This window comes from Panthera onca, chromosome B3 (assembly GCF_046562875.1).
Source record: "Panthera onca isolate mPanOnc1 chromosome B3, mPanOnc1 haplotype 2, whole genome shotgun sequence".
NCBI classification, from domain to species: domain Eukaryota; kingdom Metazoa; phylum Chordata; class Mammalia; order Carnivora; family Felidae; genus Panthera; species Panthera onca.
This window is the reverse complement of record NC_138344.1, coordinates 9,069,530-9,091,954: the sequence shown is the minus strand read 5'-3', so window position 1 is coordinate 9,091,954 and position 22,425 is coordinate 9,069,530. Positions and strand designations below refer to the sequence as shown.

General features: G+C 43.7%; 1 protein-coding gene across 1 annotated transcript in view; it reads left to right on the top strand.

Moving 5' to 3' along the window:
* The window catches only part of AGBL1 (AGBL carboxypeptidase 1), a 754,644-nt gene that overhangs the window by 133,666 nt on the left and 598,553 nt on the right, over positions 1–22,425 (top strand). Inside the window, exons 7-8 of the mRNA XM_078448995.2 lie at positions 13,994–14,202; positions 21,975–22,140. Of these exons, the coding sequence (XP_078305121.2) occupies positions 13,994–14,202; positions 21,975–22,140 (375 nt within the window). The remainder of the gene's footprint in view (positions 1–13,993; positions 14,203–21,974; positions 22,141–22,425) is intronic.

Below are 22,425 nucleotides of genomic sequence, written 5' to 3'. Positions count from 1 at the left end.
GTATAGCTCCTTGAAGGCTGGGGTCCCTTCTGTGTCCCTCATACTTCACATTGGGCTGTGCCCAAGACTAATACATTCATGGTGACTAAGGAAGGATTCCAGTTTCTTGATTTAAATCACATACATTTATTTTCAGCATGCCTTTAGTGAAGAGGCCAGCCCAATTCCCATCCCCAGAAAGAATCAAATTGTGATGTGATTCTAGACTCAATGTCTCTTCTAACATATCTTTTGGAGAAGCGGGCAGTATATTTCTGTGATGAACCAAAAACCTGCTTCAAATAATATTGATAGATTTTGGCATTTTTCACACTGGTATGGACTGCTGCAGTCAGCTTTGTGTGAATGCGGAGTAACAAGCTATTATCTGTCACACTGCTGTATTGAAATGACACCACAGATATCTACAGTTTATTGAGTTCTTAGTATGTCAACCACTTCATATACATTTAGCCTGTCAAGGAGACATTGTTATCCCCACTTTACAGGTGTAAGAGCTGAGGTTTGGGAAGCTTACGTAACGCACACAACTTGTGGGCTGCAGAGCATACTGCCTGTGTCTAGATGCTGGGACCTGAGCCCTGTGCATTCCAAGAAGAGAATAGTGAGGATAGGCTTATTTAGCCCAAATAAGATAAGATCAAAAGCTGAAAGGAGGCTACATAAATACTTTCTAAGTATCAGAAGGATTTTTTTTTGGGGGGGGGTGATTGGGAGCATTTGTCATTTAATTGAGAAAAGAGCAGTACGTGGTCTATCCCATATAAGCATTGGAATGGGACCTGGTAAGAGATGCCCAACATACCAGCATGGCTGTGCAAGGGGCCAGAGTCTTTGCTGTGAGGCTGAGCATCGGGGAGAATCTGATGAACGATGGGGTGAGGGAGAGGAAGGGAACTGGGACAGGAAGAATCACAGACTCCCATTATGTCATTCTTCATTCAACTTGGCACATTGGTTGTTGGTTTTTTCCCCCTCACCCTGGCTCAAAGTTCAGACCTCTTTGCCAAATATTTTTGTCTTTTGTACAAGTACATAAAATATTTTAAAGGTTTAAGCTGATAGGATACCACACATTCTCTTTAATCCCCTTCCCTGTCCCCCTCCCCTGGTCAGACTCCGTAGCTGAGTGTGGACGGACAGGGACTGGCCAGACTGCAGCAGGTGTAGTTCCTCTTCTTGCCATGTGGTGGTGCTGTTCTTTTAGTTATCTTGGCCCCAGCAGTGGAATATTTATTTTCAGTGAGTAATTTGTTTATCAGGAGGTTATTTTAATCTAATTTTGGCCATATTTGCTATTCCACACTATCTGTACTTCCCAGCATTAGCAGCTTGCATGTCTTGAAGGAAATTAGCTGAAGATGGTCTCAGAGGCATTTGCTCAACCATTATTTAAGGGAGTTGGGAGGAGGCGGGGTGAGTGGAGCCCTTGGTTGGAAAAGCCTCTGGAATTTGTTGCATCCCCAGTGATGTTGAGCATGACTGAGCAGGACTTACGGAGGGCGGGGAGCATCCCCAGCAGCTTTTCTGAGGGCTGCCTCTGGTGAACAGCAGCAAATCTTGCAGTTACCTTTCCCCATCTCCCTCATGCCCTTCTGACAACCTGTATCTTCCTCGCCTTTGCTGCCAAGGCCAAAGGCACCACTTAAGGGAAATGCCTGTCGGCCTTCCCACGCTCCACACGAACCCCTCATCCCATTTCATAATGGGTTTCTTGAACTGTTTCCTGCCGCCACTCCAGGAAGTACGAAGCAGGGCCGAATGTGGGAAGAGAATTACTGTTTATTAGAGTACCTTCAAGGAATAACCATCATGACTGGTGATTACAGAACTCTGACGCTTACCATGCATTTTACACGCCCATTTTACAAACGAGGAAGGAATAGTGAGGGAGGTGTGTGAATTTCCCAACGATCCCCGAAAAGGTAAGTAGAGAGCTAGGTTTGAACTTGGTTATGACCGTCTCTGAGGCAGAATATCGTCATATTTCAAAGGCGATCCCCACTTTCCACGTGGGAGTTGGAGAAATCTGGACTCTGCTGATCGCCCGTGTGCTCTTAAATTGCTTCCTCATCGTTGCCCTTGACTTCAGCCTGGCTTTACAAAAATGGGCGGGCTCCACAGGATGAGTGCTTGGAGGATTCCTTCATAGGAGAACCCTTTTCAAAATAATGAGGATATGACACATCTCAAGTAGATAAAATGGGAGCAGAAGTGGGAGGCCCCAACGAATGATAGAATGATAGCCTGATCTGTCCCTGGCTACCCCCTCTTTTCCTGGCTTGCTTGCTTACTTGCTTTATTTATTTATTTATATGCTTATTATTGAAGTAGAGTTGACATCCACTGTTTTATTAGTTTCAGGTGTACAATGCACTGACTCCATCACTCTGTATATTATGTGGTGCTCACCACGATAAATGTAGTCCCCATACAACATTTTTACAGTCTTATCGACTATGTTCCCCTATGCTCTACTTTTTATTCCTGTGACTCACTTATTGTATAACTCCCTTCGGTGGCTCCTGATTGACTCTGAGAAACTTCCATTATGTTCCTTGGGGCTTAAAGGAATCAAGTTTGAGAACCTCTGAAATAAATTTTCTCACGGGACGCTCTCAGCATTCAGTCTGTGGTCTGAGATTATGGCTTAAAGATGCGTGGACACATCCTCCAGGAGGTTGGAAAAGTGTGCTCGGTTTTTACTATGTGGTGGTCATAAGGAAGGTGGCCATAGTGAAGTTTGTTTGACTCAGAGAAAGATCCGAAATGTTGTATTCACCACTGAGACCTGGTTGAGGAACTTTTAAGTCTCTTGGAGCCAAGAGACTCAATTAAACAATTCAACTAAATCTAATTAAATGGGGAGGCTCAGCATCCAGTGGAGATTATAACGGTGGGAAGTATGGGCAGGATGGTGAACCACCCTCCCAAGATGGCTGGGGGGTTGGAGGCATCCACACCGCACAGAGCTGTGGATGGTGGCGTTGAGTTTTTCCTCTTAGGCACAAAAGTGTTGGCTACATCACATACTGTTGTAATGAGATTGGAACCAATCCTGGTTCTTACACCCACACAGGATGCTGTCTTTTACCCAGGTGGTCCTGTACTCTCGCAGTAATGTAAGCCCTAGTAATGTAAGTTCTGTATCCAGGGCTTTCCCTCTGGCTTGATTATCTGCCTGTAAGTTTGAGCCAAGGTGTTCCTTTGACAACAGTGTGAATGCCTCCTTAAGGAGGCTCAGGGTCATGTGTGAAGGGTGTGTGTTTGCTAAAAGCTCAAACCACTTATTCTCTGAAAGGATAAGACCTTGTGGAGAATAGTGTTTGGATAGTGGTCTCGAAGCTGGCTCTGATCTTCTGTGGATTCCAATCAGAGCCCCTCTGGGTGTGTTCCTTAGTGACTGTGCTGGAACCACTTCATGTGTAAAGTGGGGAAAACGATACCCTCCAAGGATAATTAATAAGATTTAAACAGGGTGATGTACATGTGGTAGGAGCATAATGCTAGATCTTAGTACATCTCCGTAAAGATCACGTCTCACTTTATTATCACCACCATTTGGAAAATCCTGGGAATTTCAGGAATTGATCCTACAAAGGCATAAAGCCTATTGCAATGTAAATTCATCTCCTAACATATCCCCTGAGTATTGAATGAGACACAATTGCTTTCAGCCTCTGTCTTCCCTCTAGAAGCTTTTTCTGCAAAAGGAATAGATAAATCATTGAATTCAGCATATCTGGCCCGTTCAGTTGACCCAACTGAATACCCTTATTTAGTTTCCATTCTAGGGAATCAGGGGTTAACATCCAAGGTTGCTGAGCTCTAAATGTTTTAGACTTTAGAACTTGTATCATCCTGGCATAATAAATGACTGGCTATGGATTGACAAAGATAAAGTATCACAGAGATTTAAAGAGATAGACAAAAAAGATAAACATCTCCCGGCTCTGAAGGTGCACAGTAACTTCTTCATCACATTCAGGATCGACTGTACAATTATTTGTTTATGTCGAGGTGTAAGTCAGGTGTTTCCTCCAGACTCTAATATTAGCAGTTTACAAAGCACCTTTTCATGTATTATCCCATTTAATCTTTACATAGTCTTGCAAGACAGGCAAATATTTAACTATTGTATAGTGATTCTCGACATGAGCGATTTTGCCCCGGAGGGGACATTTGGCACGTTTTGGTTGCCATATCTAGTGAGTAAGACCAGGATGCCACCCAACATCCTGCAGTCCCCACTCCTGCTCCCCAGGAAATGAGAATATCCAGCCCCAAAAGGCAATCGTGCAAGGCTGAGAAACTGTTCTGTAGAGAAAACATCGGGGCTCAAAGGGGTTGACTGACTTGCCCAAGATTGTGTAATAGGAACCTGACATATTGGCATTAAAATCCATACGTTCATTTCACTTCCAGAGAATTTCATATCTTTTTTTTTTTTTTTTCCTAAGAAATAAGAGTTTGCCTAAATGAAATGCTTCCCAGGACCACTGCATGCACACGGATGATGGTGAGGCTGCTGTAGTGGCAGGGGCGGTTGGAGACCCCGCTCAGCCTCTCCCTGAGCCCCTGCCCCAATCCCAGGGGCGCACAGCAAAGTAAGCACTGCCACCCATACAGTATGACCCAGGGAACACCAGACCCCACCTGGCATCCCCAGACTCCCAGCTTTCATTGCAGCCATCACATTATCTAATCTATCTATCTATCTATCTATTATTGATTAGGGGATGACAGACTGAGAGTTGTGCTTTAGTAAGATGTGTTGGGCCATGGAGGAGAGCTGGAGGCAGAGGGCCCCCATAAGAGTCTACTGTGAGTACAGTCTGGGTGATAGGAGAGAGGACCAGATGCATCAGGGGTGACAGGACTCAAGCTGGAACCAGGGAGCACAAGGCTAGGGTCCCGTGCTTCCTTACCGCTGTGCTGTTGAACGCCCTAAGGCCAGAGGGCAGTCTTAGCCAGCAGCGCGGAGGCACACGCTCCCGCCTTCCTGCAGCGCCCCCTCCAGGGCCGGAGGCATACTGCAGCATGTACAGATTGGCATGGGATGTTGCCTCACTTTGCGGGTGTGTTTCCCGCTGATATCACTGTTCCTCTGTCCCTGGCCAGAAGCAGGCAACGCCACCGACAGACTGGTATCTCACTTAGCAATTGACAGAGAAAAGCAACGGGGAAGGTCTCAGCTTTCTTCTTTCTGGTGTAAATCCTGGCTCTCCTCTTCAAGTATCATCTTCTGATGAGTTGACGATGGAAAGACAGTGAAACCAGGAAGGTTTTCTGCAGGGACTCAGATGGGACAGTGGCTTGTCTTGGGTCTTGGCAAGTGTTTCTTTCCCTACCGAAGTCTAGACTCAAAATAAAAGTTGGGATGGGTAGGAAAGCACCTGGAAAAATTGAGGTCCAGGCAAAGATGATCATTCTTAAGTGCTTTCTTGCAGAGATTACAAAAACAAATAACAAAAAGGAGAGTGAGAAAATCTCAGCGTGACATATCCCTCCACTTTTACACAACCTGCCATGATGGATGTCAAAATGGCAGAGGTCACTCATTCTGATCCCTACGCTCCTTTTCAATAATCTCCTACTCTTGTCTCACTTTTTCTACCCGCTTTGGCTGCAGACTTTTTGTTATCTGTACACCAAGTTTGGGCTTCTCCATTTGCTTTCCTCTCAAGATTTCTGGAATTTTCTGCCACCAGATCTCTCCTTCCTGATTCGTTCTTATCATTCAGATCTCAGCACTAATACCGTCTCCTTGAAGGGTCTTTTCCTTGACCACCCAATCTAGAGTAGTTGCGCCTTTAGTCACTCTACCATTACTATTTTTTTTTAAAGTTTATTTATTGGGGCACCTGGGTGGCTCAGTCGGTTAAGCATCTGACTTTGGCTCAGGTCATGATCACGGTTCATGAGTTTGAGCCCCACATCAGGCTCTGTGATGAGTCTGCTTCAGATTCTGTGTGTGTGTCTCTCTCTCTGCCTCTCTGCTGTTCTTGCTCCATCTCTCTCTCTCTCTCTCTCTCTCTCTCTCTCAAAAATAAATAAAGAACATTTAAAAATTTTAAAAAATGTTTATTTATTTTGAGAGAGAGAGAGTGCATGCATGGGGTAGGGGCAGAGGAAGAGGGAGAGAGAATCCCAAGTAGGCTCCGACTTGTCAGTGTGGAGACCAACATGGGGCTTGAACTCACAAACTATGAGGTTATGACCTGAGCCGAAATCAAGAGTTGGATGTTTAACCAACTGAGCCACCCAGGGACCCCTCTACCATTGTTCTTTATTTTGCCCTGTAGTACTTGTCACTATCTGAAATTATTTTTTTCCCCTTTGTGTGTGTGCCTATTTAGATGTGTGTCTCTCCAGCTCCCCCATGGGAAACAAGCCATGGTCTAGCCCATCTCCTACTGTAGTACCCCAATGCTTAGAACAGTGCCTGGCATATGCTGGTGCATAGTACTTGCTAAGTAAGTGTTTGTTGAATGAAGTAATGGTGGTGCCTTGGATGTGGGGAATATGAGCATAATTTCAGTTGACAGTTTACTGAGTACCTCACTACAGCAGGATCTGGCTTTCAGGACCAAATGCCTCTGCATATTTGCATATGCAGAGAAAACCTCTCAAGTGATAACCTCTTGCTGGGAATGAAGTCCTTTTAGAGAATTTTCAGACTAACAATATTGAAAAGTGAATCATATTTCCTCAAACCTAAGATGTCATGGACTATAAGATGTACAACTTTTTACGTACCACTGAGTGAAAAAACACTGCCAGTTATAATGGAAACACTATCATCGGTTAGAAGCACCTTAATTTTGGAAATGCCAGTGTGAAAAAATACATTCCTTAGAATTGATAAAGTACAAGATGAGATTGATCCATCGTGGGGAATGGCGAGCCCTGAACCGCAGGTGTGTGGTGTGCTGTCTGGAGTATGTCCATGATGGTACCACCTTGTCTTTTAGCATCCCAGCCTAACGCCCTTCCTTAGACATGGTTCTCACCAAGGGCTAGCAGAAAAGGAAGATGTGGATTCCGAGGCTTTCCTGAGAGTGGAGAAATTCCTAGGGTTTGGGAACATATCTACGGAGAGGTATTAGAAAGAATTAGCGACTGAAAAATAAAAGCAATGCAAGAGTCTAGATTGAAAACTGCTGTGAAGGATATTCTCTAATGCCTCTCAGCCCTGATTTCTGGGGCTTAGGAAAAGCATCTTTCATTTTTTAAAGGCGGTCAGTGGGAAAACACCTTCAGTTGAAATCAAAATTTACTTTATAGTCAAGTTTCCTGAAATGCATCTATTCTAAAAAGAGAAAAAAAAGGATCCCTGCAAGCTAATTCAATAGCATCATTCTTATTTGGGCTAATGATAGTCATGTAGAATTTCCACCATCAATGACATTAAGATTAGCCCTGTCTCAGTACATGTACTTCTGCTCCTTCTTTGTGAGCGAGACCTGCTGCAGCCACCAGGGGGAGGAGCCCATGAGAGCTGGCCTGTTCCCTCCTGCTCCACAGCACAGCACTCCCATCAGAGCCTGGCTTCTGGACTGGCCTCATGGAATCACTGGCTGAGAGTCAGGGAGACTCCCAAACACCTCCTCCAGTGACCTGAAGAGCCACAGGTGTCCTGGGACCTTTAAATCTTGTCAAGTTTCCTATTAAAAATAAACTCTCCTCACAACTTAGGGGCCTGGGAGGGAACAGAGAAGTTGGGTGCGTGGAAGGGCTGAGCCAAGGTAAAATTGGCTGCAAGCCACTCCCCTCAAGCACCCCAGGCTTCAGGTGTTCACTGGCTTTATCTCCAGTAGTTTTTCAGGAACCTTCCTCAAGAAGTTGGTTACTCTGGCAACAGCTAAAGGGCTTTTTTTGGGTGCAAAAAAGTGTAAACTATCATTGCTTTGGGAGTAACAGTGTGGGATTTCATCTTTGGTGGCAGATGGGGAGTTCCACTGGAATCATGGATAGGGCTTTTGTGAGCTCTAAGGGCTTCAGTGAGTTGTCTGACTTCTCCCAGCCCCTGTGCCTTAATTTGTAAAAGGAGGAAGATAATGCTTATCTCAAAGCATTTCCATGAGATAAATGAGGTAATCATGTAAAATGATTAACCCAGTACTGAGAACATAGGAAACATTCAGTAAATAAATACTCCGTAATTGTAAATGGTGTTATAATGGCAGAGTAGGCAGCTCGTTGTTCATATAATATGATTTATAAGTCTTAGTAAAAGCCTGCTTTGTCCAGAAATATCTTCTAAATTGACTCCCTGTAAAGACCACAAAAGTAATGTGTTACAAAGCCAAGCATATTGTTTCCCATAGTTAAGGTCACCATTACCTTGAGTTTTAATAATGTCCCTCAAGGGGGAGTTCTCGGGTGGTTATTATAGAATGAGAGTACTGTGTGCAAAGTGGGTCTTTCTTTAAAAAAATTTTTTTTTAATGTTTTATTTTTTGAGATGGGGGGAGGGGCCGAGAAAGAGGGAGACACAGAATCTGAAGCAAGCTCCAGGCTCCAAGCTGTCAGCACAGAGCCCAATGCGGGGCTTGAACTCACAAACCATGAGACCATGACCTGAGCTGAAGTCAGACGCTTAACCAACTGAGCCACCCAGGCACACCCAAAGTGGGTCTTTCAGTGTGGGGTCCTGGTTGGGATCAGGCAATGTTTGTGATGTAGTTGCTCAGAGTTGGGGGACATAGCACAGAGAGGGTTTGGAAGCAAACTTTGAAGAGTAAATGGACATTTGGTATGTACAGTTCAGTGGTCTTCAGCTCTGAGAAGGGACCACTATCCCGAAAAGGACTAGCTGAATTGTCAATAGTTCATATGAATGGATTTTCATGAAATTCCTAAAACAGAGGATAAAGCTATTTAATCACCCTGGGCAAGAAGTTCTTGGGATGGTAATGTCATAGTACGCTGTGTGGCTGAAGATAATTTCTGTTCTCAAGAATGATGGGAGCCTGGAATCCTTGTATTTATTCTTACTCCTATGTGCCTTATCAAAGGCAGGGATGGGCTGTTAGCCAGTTAAGCATTATCAGTCAAGAGGATCTTAGAACATTAGCCAGTCCTCTATAAAAAGCTTTGGTGTAATGGGACCCAACTGAGGTAAATTTTACCAGAGAGGGCAACAATAAAGGTCTGCATTATGGACTTTTCTGTAAGGACACCTGGGATAAATTGGGGTGTGACCCTCAGTGTGTCTCTATCAGGATGTCTAAGGATAGATGGGCAGCAACGTAAAACTGGTGGATATTTTGGGGTGAGAAGTCAACTATGTTACACAGAGACTGAAGACACTTGACTATACATTTTACTTATTTAGAACCTTTTCCTTGGGGAATTATCACCGGTAAAAGGTATGTGAAGTTTGATGTCATCCTTATGGGGAAGGGAATTCTCATTTATCGAGCACAAGCTTTGTGCCGGGTGCTATGCTAAGCATTTATTCCCTCTAATGAGCTTGTAGGGCTGATGTTGTAATTAATCTTTTTTTATCTTGCTTTACTCTTTGCGGATGATGGAAATATAGTTGAGAGTGACTAAGCAACTGAACTGAGGTTTCAGAGCTGGTAACTGGTAGAGCCAACATTCAAATCAACAGCTATGTGACCCTGGAGCTCCTGTTCTTGAATGAAGCTGTCGAAAAGAATATGTTCATATCCCGAGCATTTGGCACTTTGTTGTCCATAGTAATAGAGGGGAAGTTGGAGCCATAAGTAGATTTTGCTTATCATGTTGATAATGACAGTCATAATGGGTAACAGGTATTGGGTGCTTAGTATGCGTCAGGCATGGAGCTATCAACTTTGTATGTATTATCTCATGTAATTTTCTCAACAACTCCCCAGGAAGGGATATTATTAGTTTTGTCATTCAGATAAAGACTTAGTGATACAACAGTGAACTGACAGGTTCAAGTCCACACAGCTGGAGAGTGGTGGAGTTCCTGGCCAGGTACAAGGAGTCCCAAAAGAAAGCAGACACCTGGAAGCTCTGCCTGCAAAGCAGGCCCATCGAGGCCATGAAGGGTGGGTGACTAAGGGATGGCAGAGTTTAGAGGTCTGCAGTAATGTGTCCGTCTCATCTGAGAGCGCGGCTATTGTGTTGTTTGGTTTGTTGCTCTGCCGCAGGTTCCCACGCGGCCTCTGCTTTAAGTCATCACTTGACCCTAAAAGGGCTGATGAAATTCCCAGATATGGGAAGTGAAGAGCAGAGATGAAAATTTTCTTTGGTTCTGCCAAGGAACAGTGGCAGAGGCGTGGACTGCTTGCAGGTATAATAATCTGGGTCACAGAGCATTTCTCCACCAGCCTGGCATGGGGCTGACTGTTCCCCATGAGACAGTCAATCTTTGAGTCTTGAAGGCATCTAGACTTTCCTCTTTATAAGGATAAACATCTCTATAGAGATGATCAGGGTTTCAAATGACTTCAGGGAGTAGGCAGGTAATTCACTTTTGAAGGGGATGGGGTAAGAGTAAAAAAGGGAGTTGGTTGCTGTAGTAACCTAGGGGCCGTTCACCCTGCCCACAGGCATTTACAACATGGCATGACCAATAGTCTAAGGACCTCCTGTCAAAAAGGTAATATTTTTTACTGCTCCTGATTAGTAAAATGCATCGTAGAGTATGTGGGGAATAAGAACTACAGAAAAGCCTAAATTGAATCTAAAAAGTCTAAAGCAAATAGAATCCTCAGTCTTTTCCTCCTCTGTAAGTACTAGTGATATCTTGGCACATTCCCTTCCAGTTATTTATTTTTTTTCTTTTTACCTGAGTGTAAAAATCTGCATCGATGGGGTCTGAGCCAAAAGAAGAAAAAAAAAAACATCTGAACCTCAATGAAGAAATACGTGGGGGTAAAAATAAGAATATTGCTAGGTAACATTTCAGACATAATTAGCTACACAGACTTCATTCTGGAGGATAATATAATCTGGAGAGGCAGAAGTAGTAGAATATAAGAGGGTGAATTAGAGGGAAGGTCAAGGTTGAGTTCATGGATTTGCCAAAAGAAAACTGGCCAGAGAAGACATTCAACAGGATGGAGACAGGGCACTGAGAGTGCCTTTGAGATGGGGTGGGAGTGAGGAGTGAGATATTAAACTCAAATCTCCTCTCTGTCCAACCTACCCCCAAACTCCTAGAAGTTTAAGATAAACCAATCTACTTGAGAAATCTTAAAAAAATTGAGCAGGAATTTTTTTCCCAAGGAAATCTTAGTAGAAAGTCCTTTATATAAACAGACTTAAGTGCAGCTGATCTGTTTTGAAGAGGGTCAGGGGACCTGGAGCCCTCTCCTGCCCTGAACCCTGCATTCACCCAAAACATTTTCTCATGGCTATTTGGCCCCTAGAGAAGCACTGTTTCCCTCTCAGATCTTCTAGAACTCCTGCATATCACTGATCTCGGTGACCCTCATTTCAGTCTTAGCTCTTCTCCACATTTGCTCTTCCTCAGTTTGCTGAGGGTTTTTGAGGCATATTGACTTTTGCAAAACTCTGCAAGCCATTCTTAGAGAAAGATTGACTGAGGTGGGGTCAGCGGGGAAGGAGGTGTAGCCATTTTCGATGTTAGTAAACACGGCAGCTTGTTGAGGATTAACGGGAAATCATGAATAAAATCATTAGGATTTGATAAGGGATTTTTCTCTGAGACAATTAAAGATTTTTTCCCCATTATCCCTGCCCCCTACCCCTCCAAAGAGTAGGGGATGAAGGTCATTAAGATAACACATTATTAGTCTCATACCCTTAAAATAGATAAAAGACAGAAGACCTTAACCTCTCTGTGCCCACGGGGCCTCTGTCCACTGTGTTTGCTATTCTGGCATCTTTCCAGCGGGTGATACTTTAATACCTCCTACTTAATCCTCGATTTTCTTTTAAACGTCAGATATTGGATAGGCTGGAACCTCATTCAGGCAGTAAAGAACTCTGGTGCTTTGTGGCTGCAACCAGCCAAGGAGAGAAATACGGTTGATGCAAAAGAATAATTCATTAAAGGAGGTAATGACAGCGATTTAAACCTTCTGCAAACACATCACCTGGCAAACAAAGCTCATCACCCTCAGTTCAGGGTCATGGCTGAATGAAATGTTGTAAAAGTGAAAAAACAAAAAAATTAAACAAACAAACAAACAAACAAACAAACAACACTGATCCCAACTGTACAAATGGCTCAAAAATCTCAGTGGGGCTCAGTGAAGCCTGACAACTTAGAATTTGACAAACTCACAGAAAGCAACAACAACAACAAAAGAATTTCTTTAATATTATGAGAAAACCCCTCTGGAATAAAGCCCTGAGTTTTTGTGTTATTTTTTCACTTATGTGTACTTACATGGTCTTAGGGAAAAAAATCTGACTTTGAGCTGAAATTTGCTTCTCCAATTACGGCTCAGGGGATCTGTCTCACACACCCTCGGCCAGAAGCCTATATTGTCTCATAAGCCAGCGTGAACGGTGGGGGTAATGGAGAAATGTGGTAATGAGAGCAGGGCTGCAAGATTTGGGCATTTGTGCTGAGAGTCGGCTGGTGATAGCCTCCCAATGCACCTTGTCCACACAAGCAGAGATGACCAGACGTCTCTGGGGTATATGTGGGCTGGGACACATTTGTCCACCAAGCCAGTAGCCCGAGGAGGTTCAGCTGGAAAGGGGCATATGTTAAGTGTTGAGACAGGATTCTTGGACTCCTTTTCCTCTGTGTTTCTTCAAGGAGAATTTAAAGTATCTCTTGGGAAAATTAGGACTTTGTGCACTAGGGTGTGTCTCATGGGAGGCCTCCACCAGGATCATTCAGTCAACAAAGAGAAATTGTGTAGACGTGAAGGGAACCAGAAAAGCACTCTATTATGTTCCCCATCAGATGTAAGAAAACCCCATACCACATCCTGCTGAGTGGGCTTCCCACCCCTGTCTTAACATTGTTAGTGCCCGGATGTCCATTTCCACATAGAGTCCATTCTCTTGTTGAATAGTCTTGACTATGAGGAATTCCTTTCTTGGACTGAGCCAGACCTTGATTATCCATAAGCTGGCTTCTGTGCTCTTTAGGAAAAACACAATATAGCTGTTACACATGATAGCCTTTCAGATATCATGTCTCATTCAGGGTCTTCTTCCAAGACTAAATCTTATAATTTGCTCAACCCAATGACAATACCCTAGGTCCACTGAGATTTAGGAAGAGAAGAATGGAAATCTGGTGGAAATGTCTCTGTCTCTCCCTCATTCATCCCACCCCCCTAACTATTACAGTTTTTTTCTGAACTTTTTAAGAATAAGTTACAGACTTTCACATATTCCTATTGTGAATTTCCTAAGCACAGGATTTTCTTTTACATAGCCACAGTTTACCAAAATCTAATGTACATCGATACAATACTTCTAATTTATAGACCTTATTCAAATTTTACCAAATGCATCTCTAATGCCTTTTGGAGCAAAAGAAAAAAAAATTATTTCTAGCCTAGGATCTAAATTATAATTCTACATTGTACCTACATATTATATAAATACTTTAGCCGAATTCCTTCCTTCCTTCCTTCCTTCCTTCCTTCCTTCCTTCCTTCCTTCCTTCCTGTTTCTCTCTTTATTTCTCTTTTCTTTGTCTTTTCCCTTCCTTTTTTTTTTTTTTTCCTTTCATGACCTTGACATTTTTGAAGAGTATAGATCAGATCACTAGTAGCATGCCCCTCATTTTGGGTTTGCTGGTTTTCCTCATGGTTAAATTCAGGCTATACATTTTGGGCAGAAACACCATAGAAATGATGCTGTGTTTTTCTCAGCACAACACACATGGTGATGTCCATGTTGATCACTCAATGAAGGTGACATCTGCCAGTTTTCTCCAGTGGAAAGTTATTATTAGTCCCTTTATAATAAGAATCTTGCGGGAGGTACATCGGGGCATCCTCAGGCAGGTGCAGCCAGGAGAATCTGTCATTGACATCACCTTTCCCATTGGTTTCAGAGTCTAACAGCCGCAGGGCTGTGAACAGAGGCTATGTCACCAGCTTGCTCAGGCTGCACCAGGACTGGCACGGCCATGACACAGCCAATACCTATGTGCTGATCCGCCGGATGCTTCTGCTCTGCCTCAAGCACATTGCCAACCTCCGGTCTGGCAGGGAGGCCTTCCTGGCAGCTCAGGGCATGGAGATCCTCTTCAGCACCACACAGGTAATTAACCCTGGGAACACCTCTGCAGTTGGATGATATCTGGATGGTTCCTGCTGAACAGAGCTGTGAGAACCTCAGTACGTTTCTTACTGTCTGCTATGGGCAGAGGTTCTGGATTCAAAACCTCATGCATTTGTTCACTCTTGTGCTGATCGATTCATTCATTCAATACATGTTTATTGGCAGGGCGCCTGGGTGGCCCAGTTGGTTAAGTGACTGACTTCAGCTTAGGTCATGATCTCATGGTTCATGGGTTCAAGCCCTGCTTTGGGCTCTGTGCTGACGGCTCAGAGCCTGGAGCCTGCTTCGGATTCTGTGTCTCCCTCTCTCTGCCCCTCCCCAGCTCATGCTCTGTCTCTCTCTCTCAAAAATAAATAAACATTAAAAAATTAAAAATAAATAAAAATAAATTTAAAAAATACATGTTTATTGGCTACACACTGTGTGGTGCAGTGGTTCACAGTATTCACTATAAAGCTAGTACCTGGGTTCAGGTCCCAGCCCAGGCACTTACAGCTGTGAAACCTTGGAGGAGTCACCCAACCTTTCTGGGTCTCAAGTTTCTTCTTTTCCAAAAAGATGGAAATAACAAAATCTAGGTTATTGCACAGCCTAAGTATATTAATGTGGAAATGTCTTCCATTTAATGGAGTGCTTGCCATGACTTGGCTGCTCTAGGAATGTGAGCAGTGATTGGAATAATTAGAGTAGTGGAATCTGGACATGAATATGACAGGCAAGACCCCTGATCTGGTGGAGTAAACATTCTAGCGGGAGAGTCAGATACTAAGGAAGCAAAGAATTCAACGAGGAAGAGAATTTCATATTGCTCTGTGACATCATTAAAGTCAGGCTGTCCGCAGTGACGCCCATAGGTGGAGGGAGAACGTGTTCTGTGAGAGAGGTCAAGTTCTTCTCTGAGCAGGTGACACCTAAGCTGAGACCTGAATTACTGAAAAAGGCTGTCAGGCCAAGTTCAAGAGGAAAAGCATCCTGGGCCAGACTGAGCACCTGCAAGGGCCGTTACTTGTCCGCACCCCAGTGGAATATGTGGTTTAAGGTTTCCGGGATTTCAACCCTAACAACAGATTTCTTAATTGCACTTGATTAGGACTAATTTAAACACCATAGTATGAGCTATGTACACCCTCTCTATCGAGGATGTGGACGCCTTCCAAATATCCATCGTCTGCTCACTCCCCTTCACCTGGGGCCACGGCAGCCGTGCTCCACAGGCACCATGCTCCCTGCTGTCTTCACGTTAACTTGTCTCTACAGCCCTTTCCTCGGTCTCATTGCTCCCCTCTGGACACCCTTCACTTTTTCTCTACCTGTGTACATGAGGCAATGAGGCAGTCGACGACAGTACTGTTTTCCAAAAACGGCATCTGTAGACTTTTCCTATTAAAAACAAATAATAGCGTCTCCCCCCACATCCGACTCTGAACAATCACATAATGTTGGGCTGCAAACCAATATCTAATTTTCTGTCAGCTATCACCTGTGGGTTCTTGCCATCATTCCAGATTTCAGAGCCTCTCAGTCATGAAATAGCTGCATCGAACATTCCGTTTCTCTGGATGAAGCAGTGCTTTGAATGTTTCTAAGCTTCGCCATACTTTGTAAGCTTGTGTCGTTCAAATCACTAGTGAAACACCCCCCTCCACTGCTGATGCCCAGAAGCTCTCTCACACCAGCAATTCGTGTGCTCCAGCCGGTTCCTCTGCCCTCTGCCTTATTGGCTGCTTCTCTGTGTTAAGAAGAATTAAAATGGCAAAAAAGGAAGAAAACAGTGATCCCTGAATTACATGTCTGTTAGAGGAAGAGGGTGGAGATAGTAGAAAGGGAAGTACAAGCATTAAAGGGTCTGTGAGGCTAGAAGCAGGATGTATATAAAATATATCCATCTATCCATCTATCTATCTCCTATCTATCTATCTATCTATCTATCTATCATCTATGTATCTATGTATCTATTTCCTATCTGTCTGTCTATCTATCTATCTATCTATCTATCTATCATCTATGTATCTATGTATCTATGTATCTATTTCCTATCTATCTATCTATCATCTATCTATGTATCTATATATTTCCTATCTATCATCTATGTATGTATCTATGTATCTATTTTCTATCTATCTATCTATCTATCTATGTCATGTTTGGTGTTTCTCTGGTGTGATAGACTAATGCCTGTGTTCCCTCAAATCCATATGCTGAAACCCTACTCCCCAGAGTAATGGTTTGGGAAGGCAGGGCCTTTGGGAGGGGAAGAGGTGATGAGGGTGCAGTCCCTATGAGCAGAATGAGCACTATAAGAGGAGCCCCAGAGAGCTCCCTGGTCCCTGCTCCATGTAAGGACACAGTGAGAATATGGCCATCTGTGAACCAGGAAGCAGGTTCTCACCAGACAGGGAACCTGATGGTGCCTTCAACCTGGACTTCCAGCCCCCAGAACTGTGAGAAAGAAATGTGTTTGTTCATCAGCCACTCGGTCTGTGGTGTCCTGCTGGATCCGCCTGAGCAGACTGAGACAGCTGCCCTCTGCCCTGTGGGCCTCTCTCTTTGGCTGATCTTCGTCTGTAATGTGAGTCCCTGTAAATCATGAGTGCAACTACAACAGCTTTTAATGAGTTTTTAGAGTCATTCTGGGGAATTGTCACACCCAAGAGTGGTGCGGGAACCTCCCTGTAGGAGTCTCCTGGGGGCTGCTATAACAAAGCACCACAAACTGAGCAGCTCAAATAGCAGAGATTGACTTTCTCCCAGCCCTGGAGGCCAGAAGTCCAAAATCAAGATGGCGCCAGGGTGGTTCCTTCCGGGGCCATGAGGGGGAACCTGCCCCAGGTGCTCTCCTAGATTCTGTTGGTCACAGCAGTCCTGGTGACCCTTGGCTTGTAGAAGCGTCACCTCATCTCTGCCTCTGTCTTCACAAGACATTCTCCCTATGTGCTTGTCTGTGTCCAAATGTCCCTTTTTATAAGGACACCAGTCATACAGGACTAGGGCCCACCATAATAACCTCATTTTAGTTTTTTTCCTTTCATCTTTTTTACAAGTATTTATTTGAATTCCAGTTGGTTAACATCGAGTGTAATATTAGTTTCAGGTGTACAGTATAGTGATTCAACACCTCCGTGCATCACCCGGTGCTCATCACAAGTGCACTCCTTAATCCCCATCACCTGTTTCCCCCATACCTCTACCCACCTCCCCTCAGGTACCAGCCGTGTGTTCTCTGTAAAAAGTCTGTTTCTGCAAGGAGGGTTTTAAAGTAGTCTCTCAGCAGGTCAGTGAAGACCTCAACTGTTCAGGAAACAAATTCACACCAACCCTCCAGCCTCCATTTTTTGCTGGGAATGGATGCAGGATGTGAGCAGAGGCTGAACTTGCACTGCATTCGAGGCTGCCCTAGCCTGTGGAGCCTCCAGCACCTGGGCTGGGTGTTGTGAGCATAGATGCCATCGTAGCTGTGCTGGTTTGAGCTGCCTGTCAGTCTTCTCCCCCATCTGCCAGAGAAGGTATTGGAGTCACCGGATTGCCAACGAGGGAACCTTGGATCTAGTGTATCATTTCAGTGGTTATTTGCAAATTATAATGATGATGATGATGATGATGATGATGATGATGATGCTGGTATGCCAATAATTGTGAAAGACAAGAGAGATATGAAGGAGGAGGGAGGGAGGGAGGGAAAGGGGGAGGAGGAAGGGGAGGAAAAGAGGAGGGAAGAACTTTCTAGACCATGAAAAGAAATTCAGATTTTATTTCCATCAGGTTTGAAGCAGGGGCGTGACCTGATATAATTTATGCTTTTTTTTTTTTAAATTTTAATTATAAAATTTGTACAACATCAAGTTGACCATGCTGGGCATTTTAAAGTGTATCGTTCAGTACTGTTAAGTGCATCCACACTGTTGTATAACCAATCTCTAGAACTCTTTTCATCTTGCAAAACTGAAACTCTATACCCATTAAACTGATTTATGATCTTAAAGGACCATTCTGGCTGCTGTTTGGACAGGAGAGTATCTGAGGGCACAGGAGGAAGGAGGGAGTGGTGGGAGGGCAAGGCGGGGGTTAGACCATGGGAGCTCGGGCAGAGATGCTGATGGCTTTGGCTGGTAAAAGGAGAGCTGGAAATTAGACCTGGGACTCCTGGACTTTTCCACTAAAGTGTCTCATTTTCTTATGGTGAGGGTTATCACTAGGGCTCTGCACTGGGATCTTCTTTCAGATTCTTATGAGATTTTAAGAGTGTAATGATGCCTGCTAACATCCTGCTAGCCAGCACTTACTGAGTGCTTAGTATTGGGCAGGCACTTTGCCTGTTTTAACTCAAATTCACACACGTCCTTATGAGGGAGGCTCTGTTATGATCTCTGCTGTATAGACGAAGCTGCAGCTCACAGAGGCGTAGTAACTTGCCCCGGTGATGCAGTTAGTGATCATCAGCCCAAGATCTGAATTTTTGGGGTGCTTTTGCTCCAGGGTCTGAGCTGTATGCTATACAGTAGTCCCCCCTTATCCTGGGGGGTACATTCCAAGACCCCCAGCAGATGCCCAAAACCACAGGTAGCACTGACCATGCATTCGCTGTTTATTCCTGAACGTTCGTGTCTATGATGAAGTTTAATTTGTAAAATAGGCACATCAAGAGATTAACAACAATGATTGAATAGATCACTTATAGCAATATAGTGTTATAAAAATTATGTGAATGTGGTCTCTCTCTCAAAATATCTTATTCTTCTTGTGATGACGTGAGGTGATACAATGCCCACATGAGGAGATGAAGGGAGGCATTGGGATGTAGCGTTAGGCTATTGGCCTTCTGGTGATACCTCGGAGGAGCGTCATCTGCTTCCAGGCTATGGTTGACTGTGGGTAAATGAGATCTGGGAAAAGCAAAACCGTGGATGAGGAGGAGCTCTGTCTCTTGCCTGTGTGTCACAGAAGCAGTGTATGTATGTATGTATGTATGTATGTATGTATGTATGTATGTATTTATTTATTTATTTAATATAATTTATTGTCAAATTGGCTAACATGCAGTGTTTACAGTGTGCTCTTGGTATTAGGGGTAGATTCCTGTGGTTCCTTGCTTACATACAACACCCAGTGCTCGTCTCAACAAGTGCCCTCCTCAATGCCCACCACCCATTTTCTCCTCTCCTCTACCCCCTGCATCAACCCTCAGTTTGTTCTCTGTATTTAAGAGTCTCTTATGGTTTGCCCCCCTCCCTCTCTGTTTGTAACTATTTTTTCCCCTTCCCTTCCCCCATGGTCTTCTGTAAAGTTCCTCAAGTCCCACACATGAGTGAAAACATATGGTATCTGTCTTTCTCTGACTGACTTATTTACTTAGCCTAATACCCTCCAGTTTCATCCATGTTGTTTCAAATGGCAGGATTTCATTCTTTCTCATTGCCAAGTAGTATTCCATTGTGTATATTAACCACATCTTCTTTATCCATTCATCAGATAAAGATGGCCATTTAGGCTCTTTCCATAATTTGGCTATTGTTGAAAGCACTGCTATAAACATTGGGGTACATGTGCCCCTATGAATCAGCACTCCTGTATCCTTTGGATAAATTCCTAGTAGTGCTATTGCTGAGGTCGTAGGGTAGTTCTATTTTTAATTTTTTTGTGGAACCTCCACACTGTTTTCCAGAGTGGCTGCACCAGTTTGCATTCCCACCAACAGTGCAAGAAGGGATGCCCATTTCTCCACATCCTCGCCAGCATCTGTTGTTTCCTGAGTTGTTAATTTTAGCCAGAAGCAGTGTATTTATTATTCCAATGCTAATTCAGAGATGTTAACTGTGAATTGAATATGTAAGGCACTGTCATATTTCATCATCTTTTCCAGGTAGCAGGTGTATTATTGGAAGTGATGGGAAAAGTGAGCCAAAAATGTTCACCTTTGCCCCAATTCTAAGCCATTTGTTTCCAGGGATCCTATTTCTTGGGCTCTTGTCATCTCTGATACACAGCATAAGTGCCCTGCAGCTGCAGGAGCCTGAGGGAGTGCCTCCTTACATTTTGCATCCTGGGTGCCTCCCTCACTTTACCTTAGTCCTGGCCCTGTCACAGTACCCTTCCCTTAGCACTAGGGAAACGTTGGCAGATGGATCTAGGCATTTCTGTTACTTTGGAACCATGGATTATTTTAAAATTCATAAACATTTTCCTGAAAACTGTGTCTACTAAAGCACTTACCATCCACCTAATTTAGGTAGTGATTCACTATAACCCCAATGCCTTGGTTTCTGTTGATTTTAATCTCCTCTCCCCCAAATTCATGGCCCGACCTGTTAGGACAGGTGAACCTGCCTCCATCCTTTTTCTCACTTTTCACCTGCACCATCCTATGCAAAGTAAAACATGTTATCACATTCATCAATAACAATACTAACGACAATCACAGACATAACCACTTTCCAAAATGCTGGTGGTTTTGACTGAGTTCCTTGGCTTGTCCTTTGCTCTGTACCTACTGAAAACTAAGCTCAGAACATCATCCATGATGGGTCATCTACCTCCCCTCTCTTCCTCTTCCATGCTCAGTTCTCTCTTTTTCTGATACTAATACTTTTCACCAAGCCCTTTGGCCAGTTCCAGGGATGAAATGGCCTCAAGTATTTTATTTCCCATGGAGAGTGTTTTCAGGACAACTGATGGGTATCATTTGAGCATGTGGAAGGGGAAATAGCATTCTTGATCATGTTACAACATTCCTGTTTTGAAAGTTGGCTTACATTTTTATATTAGGGAATCATTGGGACAGTTTGAACTCATGGCATAAAAACATATATATATGGAGCTACCTGTAATGTGGGCCCGGGGATACCACCGCATGACATCATCACAGACAGTCACCCTGCTCTGTGGCAGGTGCTCAGCATCCTCCATGGCTACTGCTATGACTTATTGGCTCTAGACCTTACTTGGAACCCCTTAGGAATATCAAATTGGAGGCTCACACTTGTCAACTTTCCGTACTAAGTCAGTAGACAAAGCATTTACCAAGAGCCTCAAGAAAATGGCATGTTTTTGCCAAAGAGTTCCCGAACTACTCCCAACACTCTCTCTCAATTTAGTAAACTTGTTTTTGCATTTTTCAAAGTGTCTGAAAAGAAGGGTCTTGTCATGTTCCATCAGCATCAAAATGTTCCATCTGCAAACCCAATTTTCCTTTGCTTTGGGTAGGTACCAAGAGATCAACACTGTGGGCTCTGAGAACAGGCATGTTATTTAATTTAGGTACTTGGGATTCACTTAGCCTTTTTTTTTCTGATTTCATATTTTAGCTTTTCCTTTATAGTTTTCTATTCAGATAAAAACTGAAGGAGAAAAGTAAGACTTCCATCAATTTGGCTACTCATTCTCTAATTTAGCCAATAATTCACAATGACACTCAGATGGTTGAGAAGATGCTCATCTCCTCTCCCCCTGGCTACCCTGGACAATGCTTCCCTTAGACACAGCATCCCTTGAAAGACTTTTTAAGTCTATTTTTGGACTAAATTCCTTCCAGTAACATATGAGCTGTGAAAAAGAAATAAAAATGCAGATTATACCCTAGACCAAAGCCGATTCTACATTAGACAAAATGCTACATTTGAATGTTCAAGTCAGGCATTCTACAGTAAGGATGTTTACTGTCCATTGGGGCCATGTGTCATTCACTGCCCAAAATACTGACAGGATAAGGGAACCCTGTATAAGGTGTCGGCGTCTGATACAGTCTCCTCTTCGTTCAGAACTGCCTGGATGACAGAAGTTTGGAACCCGTCGTCTCCGTCGTAGTTCAGATCCTGAGACAGTGCTACCCAAAGAGCCCACTTCCCTTGGTCACAGCCACCAGTGCCTACGCCTTCCCAGTCCCTGGGAGCATCCCTTCCGAACCTCTGTGTGTTCTAACTGAAGGTAATGTCAGTGGGTAATGATGAGCTTTCTGATGTGTTTGGCATGTTGGAAATATTTCAGAGGGATGTGGATGAAAGTAGGATCAGTTCTTTTAGAACCCAACTGTAAATGTCCATAATCTAATTAAAGAAATGTATAAAAAAGCAAGCTTTTCATATACAGAATGAAAAAATACTAAAGTCACTTATTTTGTTCCTAATTATGAACTGTTGCCACTTTGCCTGGTGGCTATTGAGTGCCTGTACAGTCATTTCAGCTAATTTAAAAAAAAACATACATATTCAC